Source organism: Ambystoma mexicanum, chromosome 4p (assembly GCF_040938575.1).
Source record: "Ambystoma mexicanum isolate Mex_15411 chromosome 4p, UKY_AmexF1_1, whole genome shotgun sequence".
Taxonomy (NCBI): domain Eukaryota; kingdom Metazoa; phylum Chordata; class Amphibia; order Caudata; family Ambystomatidae; genus Ambystoma; species Ambystoma mexicanum.
In genome coordinates, this window is record NC_090927.1 from 1,198,368,338 (window position 1) to 1,198,387,459 (window position 19,122).

Consider the following 19,122-nt stretch of genomic DNA (forward strand, 5'->3'; position numbering starts at 1 on the left):
TTCAGGCAATTCCTGCATTGAGAACCAGAAGATCTGATGATATTGATTGGGTTAGACTATCCCCCAATGATGATAATAGGATGATCTGTGGGTACCACTCTCACATTATCATGAAGATGATTTGGGCCCAACGCACTGATTTTGAACTAATAGGCCTAACCCCATTTATATTCCTGAACAAGGAGCTAGCTAAAATATTTGTCGCAAAACCTCTGGCAAGACCTATGGTACAAATGGGTGGGATTGAAGGTTACCTCCCTGCCCCTCTTAGTGATGAATTGTTTAGACAATTTATGACCTTTGCAGCAGCGTTCTCTAGCTCCAAATTGAATGCCCAGGGTGCTCAACCTACTATCTCCCAGAACATGGGTAATAAATAGAGTAAGGGTAGGGGGCTGACTCTAATGTCTTGGAATGCCTGTGGCCTAAAGAACTTTAGGCTTTGGTTTTCGCATCTTGACATGGAGTTGCGCCCCGTGATTATTCTTATCCAAGAAACCATGTATCTGTCACATTTTGATGTGCCAGGTTATTTTACCTATGTACAGCCTGCTTTAAAAGGCTTGCAGGGCCGCCCTTCTTGTGGTCTTGCGGTCCTTTATAGATAAATCAAGTAGGCTCTCTTCAAAACTGTTTTTTTCTGATTATTCAATCTTAGCAGTTAAAGTAAATCACATAGGTGATGCTGGTTGCACACTGTTGGTAATTTGCCTATACTGGAATAAAATTAACTGTACATTGTGCAGGTTATTTGACACATTGGACGCTGTCCTGGTAGATGCCATATCCGAAGATCCAGGAATTTTTGTAATTATGGGAGCTGACTTTAATGCGTTATGCATCTAATTCTCCACTTACGGTACCATTTGTTCTGCTACCCCTTCAAGAAAGCTAGGGAAGCGGTGGGTCGGTCATCTCCTTTCATGGGATATCCAAATGGTACCTCCCAATCTTGATTCATTCAATTATACCTGGTCTCGTGGTGCAGCGTCCTCGCTGATTGACTATTTCTTTGTTTCTAGTCTACTGTTAGCATATGTTGATAAGTTGATCATATGTAACCCACTTTTAGGTGATCATATCGCCTTAGTTCTCACTCTAAATTTTGGGATCGAGTATTTTGCACATGATCCGGCCTTAACCTTGGTTATTCCCGATCGCCCTCATATCAGTGTACGGTGGAATAACAAATTATGCTTGAGAATGATGGCCTCTTTAAGTGACGATACTATGATCTACTTTCCTGATACAAGAGCTGGTCCGGATTGCCTTTTGGCTGATTGGATTAACACTTCTAGACTCCAGATTCATGTTGGCAACTTGATGTCTTTAGCCCCATTGCATTCTTCCCCACGGACTCATCGGCATACTTATAATGCACGTGTGGCAGAGCTCCGCAAAGAAAAGCGTCAAACCATTCGTGATCTAGGACCACCTCATTTAGTTGGTGTTGCTTACTCGATGCTTAAATCTAAAATTGCTCAAAGATATCGAATTAGGCTGAAGGCCATGAAACATAAAATTATGATTGCCGATAATCACACCATGCTTCGCCATCTTTTGAATTATGACTCGTAATATATGGTCGGCACTGAGAGTCTTGACGGGTATAGGTGGGACCTTGAATGAAGCTGCGGTTTCTGCTACAGCCTGGTCTACTTATATTCAAGCAAAATATGAACTTCCAAGGCGTTTTGCCAACATTGTAGATCCTAATTATCAGAGTTTGATCCTAAAATCCTCGCCCTGGGTATATGATTATTCGGGCGATTGGTAAAATCAAATGGTCTCGAGCACCAGGCCTGGATGGTATCCCTCCATGCTTGATTAAGCTGAACCCGCCTTTTTGGGGCAGGATTTTAGAGAACAAATTTGACACTATTTACCTTTCTGGTTCTATTCCTCCCAGCTGGTGTTCGGCAAACATCATCCCTATTTATAAGAAAGGGAGTTGGGATGCCCCGAATAACTTCAGGCCTATTGCCCTGATGGATGTTTCAGCAAAGATTTTTTCTTATTTGCTACTAGAATCCATCCAGGAAAATATTGTCCAATTGGATGTGCTGTCTCGTTTCCAGGTGGGTTTTCGTAAGCAGTTAGGGTGTTCGCTTAATGCCTTCATTCTAGCACACCTTCATGCCCAAACTAAATCTGAACGGTCCGGTCCGATATATATGGCTGCCCTGCTTTCGACACAATTATTCGAGCTGTGCTTTGGAATAAGATGATTGCCTATGGGTTTCCGAGATATCTTGTTGCCATGATTGCGCTCCTACATCAGAATACGACATATCGTATTTGATTGACTAAGGATGGAACAATGACAGATAAAATACCCACACAAATTGGCCTGAAACAGGGCTGCAACTTAGCAGCTGTCCTTTTTAACTTATACTTAGCTGACTTAGAATTTGCCTGGGTGGACCTGGTGATATTTCCAGTAAAGCTGGGTAGTTTGGTTATCAATTGGCTTGCCTTTGCCAATGATCTTTTGCTTATGGATCGAACTCCGTTTGGTCTTCAGGCAAAACTTTCGGCATTTTTTTCCTATGCCCACAGAAATAATCTCCAAGTGAACCCGTCTAAATCTTACATCATTGCAATTGCAGATGGAAAGAAAAGAACTGCTAGATTTACTTGGTGTCTCAATGAGACCATTATACCAAAAGTTAACGCTATCCGTTATTTAGGTTATCAACTTTCAGCTGTATACTCTATAGGGATGTGGAAGGAATTGATTAATAACAGATTCAAATCTCTCACCTCAGATGAGGATCGTATACCATAGGTATAGTAGATTTTCTTTATTGACCACTATTCAGGTTTACTTATTAAAAGTTGAACCTATACTTTTATACGCACTTGACATCTACACCTACGGGATAGAAGAGTTCCTTGATTGTGCACAGGGTAAGATGTGGAAACAGGTTCTAGGGCTGGCACTGTCCACTCCTAACATGCTGATATGCCATGAAATAGGCCTTCTACCCCTTTCAGTCAAATGGCATTGGCGACAAATAAATAATTATGTTAAAATCTTAACACCTCCAAAAAAGAGTTTATATGAAGACCTTGAAAAATTATTGAAAGAAGGTCACCCCCCGTCCATGGTTAAGTTTAAGCATGACATGGACAATCTCTTAACAGAAACCCTGATTGATAAGGGGGACTTAATATTGGGAATTCCTGCATGCAAAAAGAAATTTCAACTATACTTTTGGTGTATTTTGGTCGACTCCATTAGTAAAAGTAAAATGTATTATGAATACGCGAAATTCATTAGGAAATTTGGACCGCAAATTTGGTGACCGAGCGCGTTACTTGGAAATATTTCCGTGCAATATTGCAAAAAAGACCTATTTAAGGTTCAAATGCAACCAATTAATTACCAACGAAAGTTTGAAATTGTGGTCATATGATAGCTCTGATAGTTTGATCGGTAGCTGTCGTTTCTGCTATGGCAATGTATTGGAAACTTTAAAACACCTGACCTTATTTTGTTCATTTTTTGAAGTACAACGAAAACTGTCATTTGGAGCTTACTTGTATAATGATTCTGTAACTTGGAAAGAGTCCTTGTGGCAAAGGTTGATGTGGGGTTCAAGCCAACGACTGATATTGTCCTTAATTACTTTTTTGGTTCCTCTTGAGTCTGCATTGTCCATGAAATATAATGTGCTTAAAGACGGGACGACCATTGCGGTCGGTTTGGTTGAATAATCTAGACACTTCTCCAGGGTTTTTCACCTAGCTTTTATTGTATTTCGGGTTCTGAGTGGTACTAAGCATTAGCGCATATTGTTTCCTTCTGTTCAGCACTGCAATAGGTTATATTGAGTTTTGCATTTCAAATTATGAATGATCAAGTCAATGTTTGAAATTTTTTTCATTTTTTTTCGTTTAATCTTGTTTTCTTTGTTATATGTGATGTTATAGTTGGATTTATATTTGTCATGTGTGAATTTGACAAATGAATTTTGTGTTTTTAAACGTAATCATTATGTTACTGTAAGGTGAAAAAAAATTGTACTTGCCATTGTGTAAAGTATTTATTTTTTTATTGTTTATGGTTTAAAAAAAATTGCTGCTAAATGCTAGTAAACCAGAGGTGATATTTGGCTCAAAATATCACCTGCAGTAGGCAAGTACAATCACCACGCTTCCTTGGGGCAGAGCTGAATTTTGCTAAGAAAATCAAAAACGTGTGCTCTGTGTGGGAAGACAATATGGGATGTGGAGCGCAGATTAGTTCAAAGGTGCAGTCCGCGTTCTATAGCCTGTGAATACTGAGATATAATTTGCCATTCATTGCGAACAAGGACAGCGCAGCGTTTGTTGGGACACTTGCTAATTCGCGATTGGATTATGGCAACGCATTGTTGTCGGGTATACCAGCATTCCAGTTGCGGAGGCTGCAAGTGGCCCAAAATGCTGCAGTTAGACTTGTGAAATACTTCAAAGGCTCGTCCAGCCCTGCATTGGTATTCCTGGTCTCCACCTTACCACTCTCAAGGGAACTGTTAGGGAGATTTTCATTTTGCAAATCTTACCCTCTGTTCTGAGCCTAACACTACTGCAGAATTCACTGGCACTTTTTCATTGACTTTGAATGTGATGGGTTTTTTTCTCACTCATCTTCTCGTTTACTTTTCTTTTGGGGACACTGGACCCTTCTCACAAGGTTCTGGTGTGGGGGGGGACCCTCTTTTTGTGTTGGCTCTCATGTTTTACTATGGCAGCACCTCCCACTTTGTGGTGTTGCCAAGGCCGCTAGCATCTCTTTTCCAATGTTTTGGATTCACTGGTTAGCCCATGAACATACCAGTACAGGCTTGCTCACCTGCATTTTGACTTTTTTCTTTTTACGGTTTGCAGCACAAGCCATAATACATGGAGTGCTGTGGGGACACCTTGTGTCTCCTCTTTGTTGCAAGTAGCCTTTTTGCCACTTTCAAGGCATCCTCTGATCAGGCTGTTTGTTGGCAGTCGTTACTTTTTGACTTTTGTTCTGAATGCATTATCCTGGGGTGTCTTTGCAGCTGCGATAATGCACTTAAGGGGATCATATACTCAAAATGGCTTCTCCTTTTGCTTTGTCCTGTTAAAGATGGCCAATCCTTTTTTGTCGGTCTTCCAACTATGCCAGGTGGGGGAGAGGTCCTTTTCTTCATGAACCTTCTCAGTCTTCTTGCAGGAAGCATGTTAAGGTTCTCCTTTTTGTGTGTGTGTGTGTGTGTGTGTTTTCCCAGGAAGTAGAGAGGAGATGATCTGCCTCCAATCCACTTTCACCCAGGGGCTTGGATGTTGCTGGGCAGGTTCTGGATGGCTGGCTGTCCGCTATTCGACAGCCACCTCAAAGTTTCGCCCAAGCTGATTTATTTTGACAGGAAGGAGACTAGCTGGACCCAGGGACCAAGTCGATCACTGGAGCTGAAGAGATCTGAAGATGACGACAAAGATATGAATGAGGACTGCTGCAGGAACCAACATTTGCTCTGGCAATACGACCACGTTGCTAACCTCAACTTTCTTATCGACTGGGAGGACCTCCGAGAGGTGTGCTTTCTTCTGTAAGTCTGGTGGGACCAACCACTCACCTTTCCTGCTGGAGGTACATCACCAGTTTTCAATAGTAGGAGTGTGTATCATTGCATTTCCTATTTAAATCCTAAAACCAGATGTTCATCATTGGAATGACTTTTGACTGTCCAAAAATCTGGAACTCTTTGTGGGCATCCTTAAGTCTCTGCTTGGACTCTGCAAATCTGCTGCGATTCCCGCCACCAGAAGACCAATTTGTAGGAAGACCCAAGTTCTATTTTGCATGTTGCATTTGCTATGCACTAACAAAATTCCATGCTTGCATAAACTAGCTGAGTGGGCACTCCTAGTTTTCTTACCTCTTTCCTCAAGAACCTTTTGGGAACCTTTAGCACATGGTTCCGAGTGGTTTATAGTGGTTTATAGTGATTTTTTTTTTCTCGAGAAAAAATGTTTCGAATGAACATTCGAAAACAAAGCTTTGAAAAAAGCTGTGACAAGCTATATTTAACATGAAAAAACGCATTTCTTTCAAAACCAATCCATCGACAATAGACATGGACTGGTTTCAATTGAAATGCACTTTCACATGTTAAAAGTAGCATTTCGATGCTTTTTTGTAACGTTAAACCGTTACATGGAGCTGTCCAGTGCTAAAATGTCACCACTGGCCAGCTCCTTGTAACATTTTCATGTTTTGTGTATATTGGGGGGAGGGGGGAGGCCCCCCCCCCCACGCCACCCCCATCCCCTAACCCAAGCCCTAACCCTAAAACCCAACTCCAACCCCAAACACTAATCCTAGCCCCTACCATAATCATTTCTTTTGAAAAAAATAATCGATATGATGATCAAATTATTTTCTAAAAAATGACTATCCGAACAAATTACTTTTTGACAAAGTATTCACAAAGTTTGTTTTTCGAAACTTTGTCTTTCGAAAAAATGACTGGATACTGTTCCGGGTGCCTTAGAATTATAAGAACTATGTATTGATATGTGCTTATCTGTTCAGTAAATGGATTTATTGTTTGAATAACTGCTTGTAATTATAAAGTAGTGTGTACCCATAGTGGGTTACCAAACTCTGTTGGATATTTTACTTACCTTGAGAAATTTGAAGGGTGTCTTTGTGTAATATAGTAATTACATGATTGTTATTTACCTGTGTGGGTCTTTTCCTCCGTTGGTTTAAGTGTTAACCGTACTACACAACAGCTCCCCATTCCTCCTTAGTTCAGATTTGCTCCATGGTCTGAGATTGCGTGGAGTGGCTTTGCTCAACTTTACCCCAACATTGGAGTGTTGTCTGACTTCTGTATGCTAAGGCAATCATCCCGAGCACCAGGATTGCATCCCTTGTGCTAAGATAAACAATTGCAATATTAAGAATTGTTTAGTAAAAACCCATTACGCAATGGGCATGAAGTCTTCACTGTTTGTTTCAAAGGCCATCTAAAAGCTTTGTTGCTTTGCTCCAGATTCCTGCATTGGCAGTTTGTCCTGTGATGTCAAATCTCGGGATATTCCAAACACATCCCAAATATTAAAGCATAGCAACTCTCAAGAGCAACCATCACTGACTGCTGACACAAAGGAAGCTCTAGGTAAGGCATCCCAGATGCATTCTTATATGACAAACTTTCTGCCCTAATCTCTCTTGCGCCTATAGCATTTATTAATTTTAAATGCTTTCCTGTTGTGCTAAAAATGTATTATTGGAATACAGCTATACCAATGATCTGTGCAATTGATCTGTCTTGCATGATTTTATAAGTTTTTGAAGTGTACCCTGCAATGATTTTAATTGGCTTGCACAGTTTGTAATTTTTTTTGTAACTGGTTTTTATTGAAAATGTTCACAAATACAACTTGCCATTGAATATGCTAACTTCAATACAAAGCACTATACAAACATAAACCCCATCCAACAACCAAAAAGGGGATCAAAATGGCCGATACCGCCAGATTGAGCATGGAGACATTCTAAATCACCCACTTGCACGCTATACCGCTTAGCCCTGCTGGTTGTTCCCCTTTCCTTTACGACCCACACTTCCCCTTCCGACCAGCCTCTCCCCATATCTCAACCCAATGGGTTTAAAAAAAAACCATACCCGACCGTACACGACACACTAGGAAATACCCCTGACTAACACCTGCCTGGCATTGTATAATCTCCCTGGTTTCTGGGTGGATCTGGGTTGGCCCCTTCTCCGACCGCTCAGCATACAGCGGCCTCCTTCGCCCTGCTAGCACTCCTTTTGGTCACTCCTGCTGCATCCCCGAGTCTGCTACCCCACTCCCCGCTTTAGTCCCTTACTGTGCCTCCCCCTGAATTTATGCACCTTCCTTCCTCTTCCCCATGCTGTGCCAAGGATAAATCACTCTTCGGGTAGCTTAGTTAAAAAAAAAATCTATTTCATTCTATTTATCGATGTTACAGGACTTCATAATGGTATTTGCATATTTTTCACATTTCTCTATAACATTGTCCATTGGAGACTTGAACTTCAACTAAACTAGTTAAGTAACAGCTTGAAAGAATACCAACCCAAACCTCCAGAGGATACTATCACTTGATATAACTTCCTTGATATCTACCCTATTCCCCCCTGCCCCCCCTTTCCCTCCGTCTCCCTCCCTCATATGCCATCACCTTCATCCTGACTAAACAGCCTCACAGGGGCTTATCCAGTGAGCTAAACAATGTATGCACCAAGATGTTCCAAGTAGCCACTTTTTTAGACCTTTCTCGTATACCTGCAGGTAAGGTCCTACAATTACTAGAAACTAGAGTAGAGGTATCTCACAATGGAGCTGAAGAGTTGGTTCAGCAGCGAGGTACTCCGTTCCTACCAGTGAACAACCATGACAAGAAGGCTTCACGAGTGAAACATAGGCTTTTGGCACCGAGGGCCCATCAGAGAAGGCAGGACGTTGAGGGCTTTGATCAAAATGATCCAATCACAGGAGTTAGCGAGGCTCAGCAGGTGTACAATCTGTACAGCAATATGATCCTTGAATGTCCTGTATTTAGTTACATCCAGGTAAATTAATAAAAAAATCTCTAGAATGGCCCAGCGTCTTCCTAGTTGAACCTAAACTGGGATAAGGGCCTAATCTTGCCCATTAATCCACAGCCCATGTACCTGTAAAGGCTTTGGTGGCATTTTATCACCGTTGGCCAGCCAAACTCCATTCAGCAAACATGTACCCAGCCTAAATCTGAAATAAGCCACTCAAAAGGTGCCTTGGTAGGCCTTGTAAAGAGAGCATGCATAGGTACAACGGCAATTTTGGACATTGTCCTCATCTAAACAGTTCAGGGGACTGCACAAGTTACCAAAAGCACTCGTAAAAGGATGTCTATCCTGATTTTGTCCCCTTCCTCTTACTTACTTGACCACCCCTCATGTAAAAGCCCTTCTGGAACTAAAAGCTAGGGCAAGGGGATCGTAGTTATCATGTGAAGGGGGCATACTTATTGTGGATGTGGTTTTGGCCACATTCTCCTTTGCTTTCACTCTTAAAGTGATATGCTGGTGTTTTAGATTAAGCTTTGGTGCACGCGCCGGTCCCAGGTACTGGATGAAGCCTGGATACTTGTTCCAAATTTGGAAAGAGAGCTATTGACAGTGGGCATGCTAGTTGCTACAGTGAGGCAACGTACGGATGTGGATGATAACCGCATGCTTTGGGAAACAAGCTCCCAATGGCTATTGCTCGATGCAGGTCGTTTTTTTGATGGGGTACGTTGGGAATGTATATCTGTAATTAAAGGAGATTTGTTAATCCCTGTGCGCCTTATCTTGTGTTCATGCACAATAGTGACACTTGTGCTCCTCACCTTTCTATTAGCCGCTTCCTCTGTCATATTACAATAAGTTATGACTTGGGTAATTGGTAGTCAGGAAAAATTCTGAGGTAGATAATGTAGTAGCCACCCAACAGGCTTTGACCTTTAGTCCCATTCCGTTGAAGAAAAAAGCTTGACCACCCTGTATGTTATCATTTTAACAGCCGGCGTTTCATTTTATGACCTCTAGCACACTTTTAATCTTTTAATCTTGTTACTTTAATTTTACTTGCATCCTATTTTATTTCAGCTTTCATGCATGATCTGATCCAAACACCATCTTTCTGTGAGCCTAATGAAGATAGTCTTGCAGTAGATCAGGAAAACGAAAGTTACTTGGAGACAGTTTGCAGAAATGATGGTATGCATCTTTTCACAAAATAGTAAATAATGTTGCCCTCTGTTAAGGTGTAGTCTTGTATGGATAAAAATGTATGACCAAAAAAAAAAACAATCTTGCAATAATTTACTTGTTTCTTATCTGGAAATAGAATTTGGTGATTTGTTTATTTACTCTTTTGACTTTTCGTTATGAAAACACAGCCATACGCGGCTCCCATGTTAACCTGATTTGTATTGCCTAGAACTTCATTTCCGCATGCCTTGTGTGCCTGTCTTGATTGAAATATATTCTAGTTTCGGCGCGAGATGTGACTTGCTTCTTCATTACTCACTTCTGACAAAGATCCTGTGTGGAACTAGCAAGCATCTTTTGAGATCACTGCCATGCTAGGCGTAATGTCTTCAGGGGGTAGAATTGGCAACTTTCGACAGGCAAGCACAGAACCGTTTTAGTAGAAACTGCTGATTACCGAGAAAAGTAACCGACACGTTCTGCTGCATGTTGCGATGCTTACACTCAGAGCAGATCACTGACGGTCTGCATTATCTATGGTGAGATGCTTGGATCACACAATAAAACTCTGTATTTGGTTAATACTGTACGATGCATGACCAAGTCTCTTCTACAGACGGACCGGTGTGCATTATTGTTTAAAAACTTCATAAGCCCGGGAGGTTGGATTGTTGCTCTGCATAGAGTTTGATGGGTGGTTGTGTGTCCTGTTTTGTGGAATATCTGTTTGCTGCTTTGCTGACTGCCATTGAAGATGCTTACTAATCTACCTGAAGAGTCTTTGGTTTGTTTGCCACAACACTGAGATTTCCTGCGTGAGCTTTCACAATAATAAATACTACTATGATGGATTAAAGATTTGCAAAATTCCTTAAATTGATTGGGATTAGGCTGAAAAATCTTCAATGCCAATTCTGTAGCTGTCTACACATCTTTATCCACTTGAACCGATCTTTGCCTATCTAGGAAAGTGTCCGTTTTCCAGGTATCCACAAGAAAAGCCCATTGAACCTTCCCTTCCACCACACAGGGAGCAAGATAGTGGCCCTCTGGCATGGAGTGGCACGTTGGGAAGGAATATGTGCCATTCTCTCTGATGCTGCAGAGGTCAACAAATGGTTTACTTTCCTTTGTTTTTCTTTCACGTAGTAGGCCTCCCACGAACATATCCTGGAGGTGACCAAAAAGGACCGCAAACATATCTCAGCCCACTCCCACCCAAGGTTTTTCATTCCAGAGGGTAGGCAAACTTCATGGCACCATGCAGACCAGAAAAAAAAGAATAGTTGGTGAATGGTGCTGACCTGGCGAGGACACAATCCAGAAATTTTCTCAATCACTTTGGTTTAGCAAGAGGATAATGAGCACAAAGGTGTTGTAGAAGAGGCATTTTAATGAAGTACTCAGACACCCAGCTAACATACCAATGAAGAATAAAAGGATTAGGAGTCTTAGTTGGACAGAATACAGTATGGGAAAGATGGGGGCCAGAAGAACAGAGGGGCAGCCAATTGAAAGAGGCAAAGAACAGCCCAATAATCAAATGGAATAAATACTGACAGACAGCCCCAAGTAACCAAGGGACATAAAAGATTGAATCAATAGACAGGTTGTGGTATGGATTGAGATCAGACAGCAAGAATACAGGGATGCTGAAACAGGCAAATTGCAGCTTGCAGAATTGTATGGTTTCAGAACCAACTAAGACCATAGAATGCTGTTTGAGTAAGGGTCTGCGTCTTCAGAACTTTTGGGAAGGTGGGAACTAGATTCTTGTGGGGGTGATCTCACTCATCTATGCTGCAGACTATGGTGGTGTCAACAAAACAGGGCGCTGGGAAATGGTTGTTTCCGCAACTCACACCTCCTTGCTCTTGGCAACTCCCACCATATCACCCTTTTTATGTCCATAGCTAGATTAGAAGACTGTATACATTAGTACAATATTTGTAGCATTATCATTTTTGTTCAGTAAAACTAGCTTTTTTTTAAAAAAAAATAACCAAACATGACTTTCAGATGACTCGTCCGATTGTACACAGTGTAATGTTTTCAGATTTCAAGGTAGTTGAAAATTAGTTGTCAGAATCTGGCATTTGGCCAGTATTGGAAAACAGCATTTGCTCCCATTACACCGCCTTTTTAACATTACCATGGCGACTGGGAAGCAGATTGTACAATCAGAACAGCAGGTCCAATCATTAACTGGACTTATTCCATCAGCAGGGTGACACACGAAGACCTGCCAATCGTGCACCATCCCCAGACTATGCCTCCAACAACAATGAAGCAAAGCCACGCTTGACTTCACTTCTTCAGCATGAGGTCTGGCATGGATTCACATGCTCATGAATATTCCCCGTCGTCAGGCTGGGAATCCTCGGTAAAGAAAAAATCAGTATCAGTATCAGTTTCGTTTCTGATCTGTCTTTCTTAGTAGTAACCAATCACTGATCTCTGGGTCATACCGCCCCCAGCCAATGACTGCCCTCTCCCTAAGCCCCACCTCTGGCAGCCATCCTCAGATTTTTACTGCAAGCTCAAGTGTTGGGAGTCCTCGTGTTTAGTTCTCGAGCTTTTTTACTGCGTTTTCACGTTTTTTCAGGAGAATTCTCATTTTTTCGGTTTAATCGAGCCTCAAGCTCCACCGTTTCTACTTCCGATAATGGGGACCCGTTTCGGAATTCTTCTACGCCCCTCAAGGGTGAAGTTTTTGTCGAGTTTACACTTCTTGGAGGATTCGGGAAGATCTGCGGTCTATCTCAAGACATGGCCCAGGACAAAGGGAGGTCGACATCTGGATCCAAGCTGTTCAGGAACTGCCCTGGATGCGAATTATATAACGTTTTCAAGGAGGACGAGCATTTGCGATGTGTCTACTGCCTCCATGGGGACAAGACGCACGTGGGGAAGGACTGTGCGTTCTGCAAGAACCTTTCGGAACGGACCAAACAAGATCGTCGTTCCCACCTCGCCAACTGACTGGAGAAGGGCACAGCAAGTGAGAAGGCGAAGAAGTCGTCTGAGCGGGCTTTTAAGGCCTTTGAGGGCGCCATGGCGACGGGGGGGCCCAACAGAAGGCCAAGCACCGCGAGTCCGCAGGCTCCGGGAGTGCCGAAAGGTCAGGCCCTTCGGTTGCCAAGCAGGGCGCTGCTTCCCCAGCACGTTCGACCACGAGCCAGCGCTCTGGGAAGATGAAATCCAAGAACCCAGGTAGGCCGCTGGAGCGGACCCGGTCGATCTCGAAGGGGGAGCGAGGCGTTGACCCTCCCCCCAAGGCGAAGGCCCAGGACGCACCTAAGGTGGTGAGGGCCTTGATCCACCCGGCTAAGGCCTCTACCGAAGTGCCCCCTGCGACCCTGGCGGAGCCGGCTGAGACTACGCCAATGGAAACGGCCTCTGGGCCCAGAGTATCCCTGCCTCTGCGGAGGGAATCCTCTTTCCATGATGTCCTCCTGCATCTACCTTGTACCCCTTTGCAGACTTCGGATGCGTCCGCTACAGGAGTTCCTCCACGCCCGCTGGTTTCAGGCGGGGGGCTGCTTCGAGGACAGGATCCCCCTCGACGAGTAGTTCGGTCGGGCGATCCCATGGTGGGGCACCCGGGTTCACCTCACGACGGGCACGGACTTTCAAACCCCGGCGTTTCGGGAGACGGTGACTACGGACGCCTATCTGGAGGGTTGGGGGGGCCCACACCGGAGATCTCCACGCAAGAGGCCTTTGGCTCCCGGAGGAGAGGTCTCTTCACATCATCTTGGAGCTCCGTGCAGTGTTCTCGGCGCTCAAGTCGTTCCTCCCGTCCCTAAAGGACAACGTGGTGAGAATCTCCATACGGAAGCAGGGGGCACCAGATCCCCAGCCCTATCCAAGGAGGCCCAGGATCTGTGGCACTGGGCCGTCGCCCAGGGGATGTTTCTGGTTCCCTTCCACCTGGCAGGAATAAAAAACACCATCGCCGACTCACTCAGCAGGGAGCTACGCTCGTGCCACGAGTGGGAACTGTGCCAGGATCAAGTGGATCGACTCTTCCAACGATCGGGCAAACCCCAGATCGACCTGTTCACGACGGCGACGAACTCAAAGTGCCAGAGGTTCGCCAGCAGGTTCCCCCAGCTGAGGTGCATGGGCGATGCTTTCTCGTTCCCTTGGGACGGCCTGTTTCTATACGCGTTCCATCCATTGCCGTTGCTGCTCCGCCTCATCAACCAGCTCAAGAGGTCCAGGTGCAGGATGATCCTCGTCGCACCGGCGTGGCTGAGGCAGCTCTGGTTCCCGGACCTTCTGGACTTGTCAACGTCCCCGCCAGTCAGGCTGCCGGCGGACGCGGAGCTTCTCTCCATAGGAGGCGCCATTCTACACCACGACCCACAGTCGCTGAACTTGCAGGCCTGGCTCCTGCAGCACTAGAGTTTGGAGGGTACGACATCCCGGCTGATTGCAGAGAGGTTCTTGCGAAGGCCAGGGCGTCCTCAACTCTCAAGTGTTACGGTCATAAATGGAAGAGGTTCTCTGTCTGGTGCCGTGCACAGAAGATTAAACCTCTGCGGATTACGGCCCCTCAAGTGCTGCCGACTTACGGTCGCTGGCCAAAGCTGGACTGGCTCATGCCTCCATAAAAATACATTTGGCTGCCAACTCCCGATATATCAGGACTACGGGACGGGCGTCCTTGTGGTCTCATCGCCTGGTAAAGGAATTTATGAAGGGATTATTCCGATCATTCCCACTGGTGAAGGCCCCTGCCCCGGCGTATGAACGTAATGTGGTGCTGACCAGGCTCATGGGGGCCCCATTCGAGCCTATGCATTCGGCGCCTTTGAAGTTCCAGTCATGGAAGACAGCGCTCCTCTTGGCCATCACCTCTGCACGACGAGTGGGAGAGATTCAGGCCCTATCTTGCAAGCCTCCATACTTGACTTTTCATGACACCAGGGTGGTGCTGAGGACGCACCCCTCCTTCATGCCCAAGGTGCCGTTGGACTTCCACCTGAACGAGCCCTTGGTGTTTTCTTTCCGTCGCCTTCGACGCCGGCCGAGAGGACTTTGCACTCGCTGGATGTAGCTAGAGCGCTGAAGTTCTACGTGGACCGCACGAAGAGTTTTCGGAAGACGTCACAACTGTTTGTGAACTTTGGGTCTGTGAATCAAGGGAAGGCTCTCTCAAAGACTTCATTTCCAGATGGCTCTCCGGCTGCATTATGCAATGTCACCGGTTGGCAAACCGACCGCTGCCCGGCCGTCCGAGAGCCCATTCGACCAGAGCGATCGCTGCTACTACGGCGTTCCTGTCTGGTGTGCCCCTGCTGGACATCTGCAGGGCTGCTACGTGGAGGTCGACGCACACCTTCACAAGATTCTACTGCGTCGATCGGGATTCCAGGGAGGAGTCCAGGGTTAGCCAAGCAGTGCTGCGCAACCTGTTCGCTTAAGGTGAGCCTGGTGAGGAGGTAAGGGATGCTTAATGTTGAGTTGTTGTATTGCTTAATGTTGAGCCTGTTGCCACCTCCTGTGGTTGTACATGTGTGTACTGCTATGTATTCTCTTATTCATGAGCATGTGAATCCATGCCAGACCTCATGCTGGAGAAGGAACAAGTTACTTACCTGTAACTGTTGTTCTACAGCATGGGTCTGGCATGGATTCACATGCAAACCCTCCCACCTACCCCTCTGCGGCTCTTCACTTGGTCATACTGCCACTTGGCATGCTACCAAATCTGAGGATGGCTGCCAGAGGCGGGGCTTAGGGAGAGGGCAGTCATTGGCTGGGGGCAGTATGACCCAGAGATCAGTGATTGGTTACTACTAAGAAAGACAGATCAGAAACGAAACTGATACAGATTTTTTTCTTTTTTCTTTACTGAGGATTTCCAGCCTGACAGGGAATATTCATGAGCATGTGAATCCATGCCAGACCCATGCTGGAGAAGAACAGTTACAGGTAAGTAACTTGTTCCTTATATGCTTCTCAACAGTGTTATCCCTGTCAGTGATGTTACTCATGTGCAGAGATTGCGTGCTACTGTGCAATCTGGTTCCTGATTCAGCTTTTCTCCTCTTTTGGTTTCTGGTTTGCTGTTTGGTGTTGTGAACAAGTTACTTTACCCATTTGACAACACAGGGGACCGTCTTTGAATTCCTTTAGGTAATAGCCTCTGTTCTTTGCATTTACTCTACCTATACATGATTCCGGCCATCTCCCCAATACCTCATGGACTCGTGATCATTGCTGTACTCTTACGTCCCATCCCCTTTCCCTCATATTACATTGGCGTCCCTCGCTAGGGACGGGAGACGGAACCTTTTTCACTAGAAACTATTTTTCCCCTTTAAATGTAGAGGCATGCAGGAGCACGGCCCTGGGAGCGTGCACTCCCCTGACTCCGCCTTCTGGCGCCACTCCTCAGTCCCCTTTTCCACGTTGACAGGAACAGGTCGATTTGACCAGTGCTTCTGCGTTTGGCTTCGACCATGTAATACCATGCACTCTTCCCCGGATACTTCCTTCTATCTTTTTGTCAATCCGGTACTTGGTCCTCTGGCACCATGCTACTCCACGGCATATGTCGACTTGAGCGGGCTTCAGCAGGTTGCGAGGGGCTCTTCCCTGCATCCGACCCTGATGCACTTTGCCTCAGCTGCCTTGGCCCCGACCACGGCTTGGACGGTTGTACCGCGTGCAACACACAATGCGCATTAAATAACAGGCTAGCTTGGTGGAGGGAGCTCTTCGAAAGGTTGCCTCCAGAGGACTTGAAGTATTGTCAGAGATCAAGGCCCAAGGGAGGGCCGCTGTTTCCACCGCACCGTGTAATGGTGACTACTTCCCAATGAAACGCCTGAGCAGGAGGAGCCTTTCAGGTTCTCGCACCAACACATGTACCAAGGCTAGTCCTGCTACCAGCCTCACGGCTGGGGGGGGGGGGGACACATCAGATCCTTCCGGACGCAGTGCTGAGGGACCGCAAGGTTCTTTTAACGACAATAATGGCGTACTACTATCATTAAGTAGTACAAATATCACTACTAACCCTCACTACAATGTATAGTTTAACATATTGTGTGTTTTTGCCCTCATGGGCTCATGTATTTCTATTTTAAGGCCTTTTTTTGAGTTACAGGCCTACCAACTTTTAGATGTTTGTCCAAAAATACATTTTGAATACACTTTGCTCTTTGTTTGACCATGTTTCCTGGCTAGTATTTGTTAAACCTAGCTTTTTGCTGGAAATCGGACCCACCCTTAACTGCGTCTTCAAACAGGGGTAGCTTCTGACTCCTTTTGTGCTCTTATGTGACACACCCTCTCGAGTCAGGCCCCCCTTAAACCAAAAAGAGGGTCCCCCATTGCCCCACCTATCTCTTATCTTTAACCGGGTGTACACCTGAGGGGTAACACCCTAGTACCGGCCTAATGTCAGAAGGGGGCGCCTGCCTTCAGCACTATGAGCGACATTGCCGAGGGCAATATGCCTTTCAGGCCCCGGCCTGAGGTGCAGGGTAGGTCTCATGCTCCACCGCCAAGAGTCTTTTAGGAGGCCGGGCCCAGGGAGCCATGCACCACGACTCCGGCACGCAGCTTGACAAAATGGCTGCCGCGCCAGATAACATGGCTGCTTGTCAAATGCCACTCCTAGATACGGAGCAGGTGGGATAACGAGTTTCAAGGTGGTACTGGTGTCAACGAGGTACGTGGCCTACAGTTTATCCATCAGCAGTGCTGGGCAGGTTTCCCCTGCAACCGAGACTGAGTGCACTCCGGCGCCAGCAGCTGCCAGCCACTCAGTCAATATCACCTGCTACCGCTTCAGCCTCAGAAGACGGGTACTTTGAAAGGTTCCTAGCACTGATGTGAACTCCTCTTATGGGGGCCATCCTTAGGGATGCTGTCGGGGTCATGCTCCCTCTGATCACTCCACCGGCACCCATAGTCATTCCTCCTATGGCTCCGGCGCCACAGGCCCCAGTGCAGCCCCTGTTGGCTCCTTAGATTCCAGCTCCCCTACCTCCCGCAACGGCTCTGGTTCCTACACCGCATTCTCCGGCGCCCAGTACTCCTCCACCTGCCCTGGACCAGCCGGACCCCCTGGTGGACACAGACGAAGAGGAGGACCCCGACATGCCATCGTCAGCCAAGGCCTTCCACGAACGACTTACAGGGTTGGCAGAATATTTGGCTTACAACCGCAGGAAGGATTTTTGGCAGAAGTCCCCACTCTACGTCCCCCTGCTAGAACGGGGATCGCGAAGCAGAAGGACGTTGTTGCCTTGGCCAAGAAAGGGTGGCTCAAGCCGCACACGGGCTAGCCTGATAATTGGCACCTCAACGCAAAGCATAGGCAGATGGAGTGGGATCCACTCTTGTTGTCAGCACACCCTCAACCACACTTTGATGATCGCTGCAGTGTCACTCTATTCTAAACCTGTTGTCCTCGGCCTCTACGTCCTCTGTGCTTCTAGGCAAGGAGGAGAAGATGGCGTACGGAAAGAAGCCGCACTCCAACGCCTCTGCACCTGCGTCAATCCAACGCAGATGCCATGCTGGCAGCCATTAACCAAAGGCTTTGGCGGGAAATAGCTTGCTTCCTACCAGAGCCTCCGGTGCAGAGCCCAGCATGCTTCAAGTCGGGGCTTACAGAGGCCAAACTGGTGGTGCAGGACATCATGGAGTCCACCGAGGCCCGCTTCGATACCTCTGGCCAGGCCATATGCATCGCCACGGACACGAGGACTGCCTGGCTTCGGGCTACCAAGTTTAACCCTGACGTCCAGGAACACATATTAGACCTTCCATTTGAGGGTAGTGACCTCTTTCACTCCACCACCAATGAGGAATTGGATAAAAAGAACACCTTGCAAACTAATTATCTGTCGTAATTAAGGCCACGTCCAAGGCGTACACCCAGTTGCATCAAAGCTCTGATAAGGGGTGGGTGTTCAGCGGGTTCCGGGGCTTACAGCAACAGAGGTCAAGGCAGCCTGACCATTCTAGTCAGCACTGGCGCAAACAACAAAAGAGGGGAGGGTGGGAAGGGCTTTTTCCAGTCCCCATCCTCCATAGCAGCCACAAAGAAGGCATGACGTGTCCCTTCGGGTCCATGTATCTCCGGTGGGGGGCAGGCTTGCCTTTCACGTGCAATTTTGGCGCCAGAACCTTTTAGACCCCTGCATCCTCACTGTAGTATCCTCAGAGTACCGCCTACCAGTCCCTCCCCTCCGCTTCCACTGATTGGGACGGCAACCCTGTTGGGGGAAATTCAGTCGCTCGTCGAGAACCAGGCAGTGGAAGAAGTCCCAGCCTCCCAGAGAGGATTGGTCTTCTATTCCAGGATTTCTGCCATACAAAAGAACCAGGCTGGCCTGAG

General features: G+C 46.3%; 1 protein-coding gene across 4 annotated transcripts in view; it reads left to right on the forward strand.

Moving 5' to 3' along the window:
* Nucleotides 1-19,122, forward strand: part of BUB1 (BUB1 mitotic checkpoint serine/threonine kinase) — a 1,594,853-nt gene that overhangs the window by 465,193 nt on the left and 1,110,538 nt on the right. For 2 of the 4 annotated variants that reach the window (XM_069606846.1, XM_069606845.1), the window contains 2 exons: nucleotides 7,023-7,148; nucleotides 9,651-9,761. In XM_069606846.1, coding sequence (XP_069462947.1) covers nucleotides 7,023-7,148; nucleotides 9,651-9,761 — 237 coding nt within the window. The remainder of the gene's footprint in view (nucleotides 1-7,022; nucleotides 7,149-9,650; nucleotides 9,762-19,122) is intronic. The other 2 variants (XM_069606848.1, XM_069606847.1) reach the window with 1 other exon arrangement.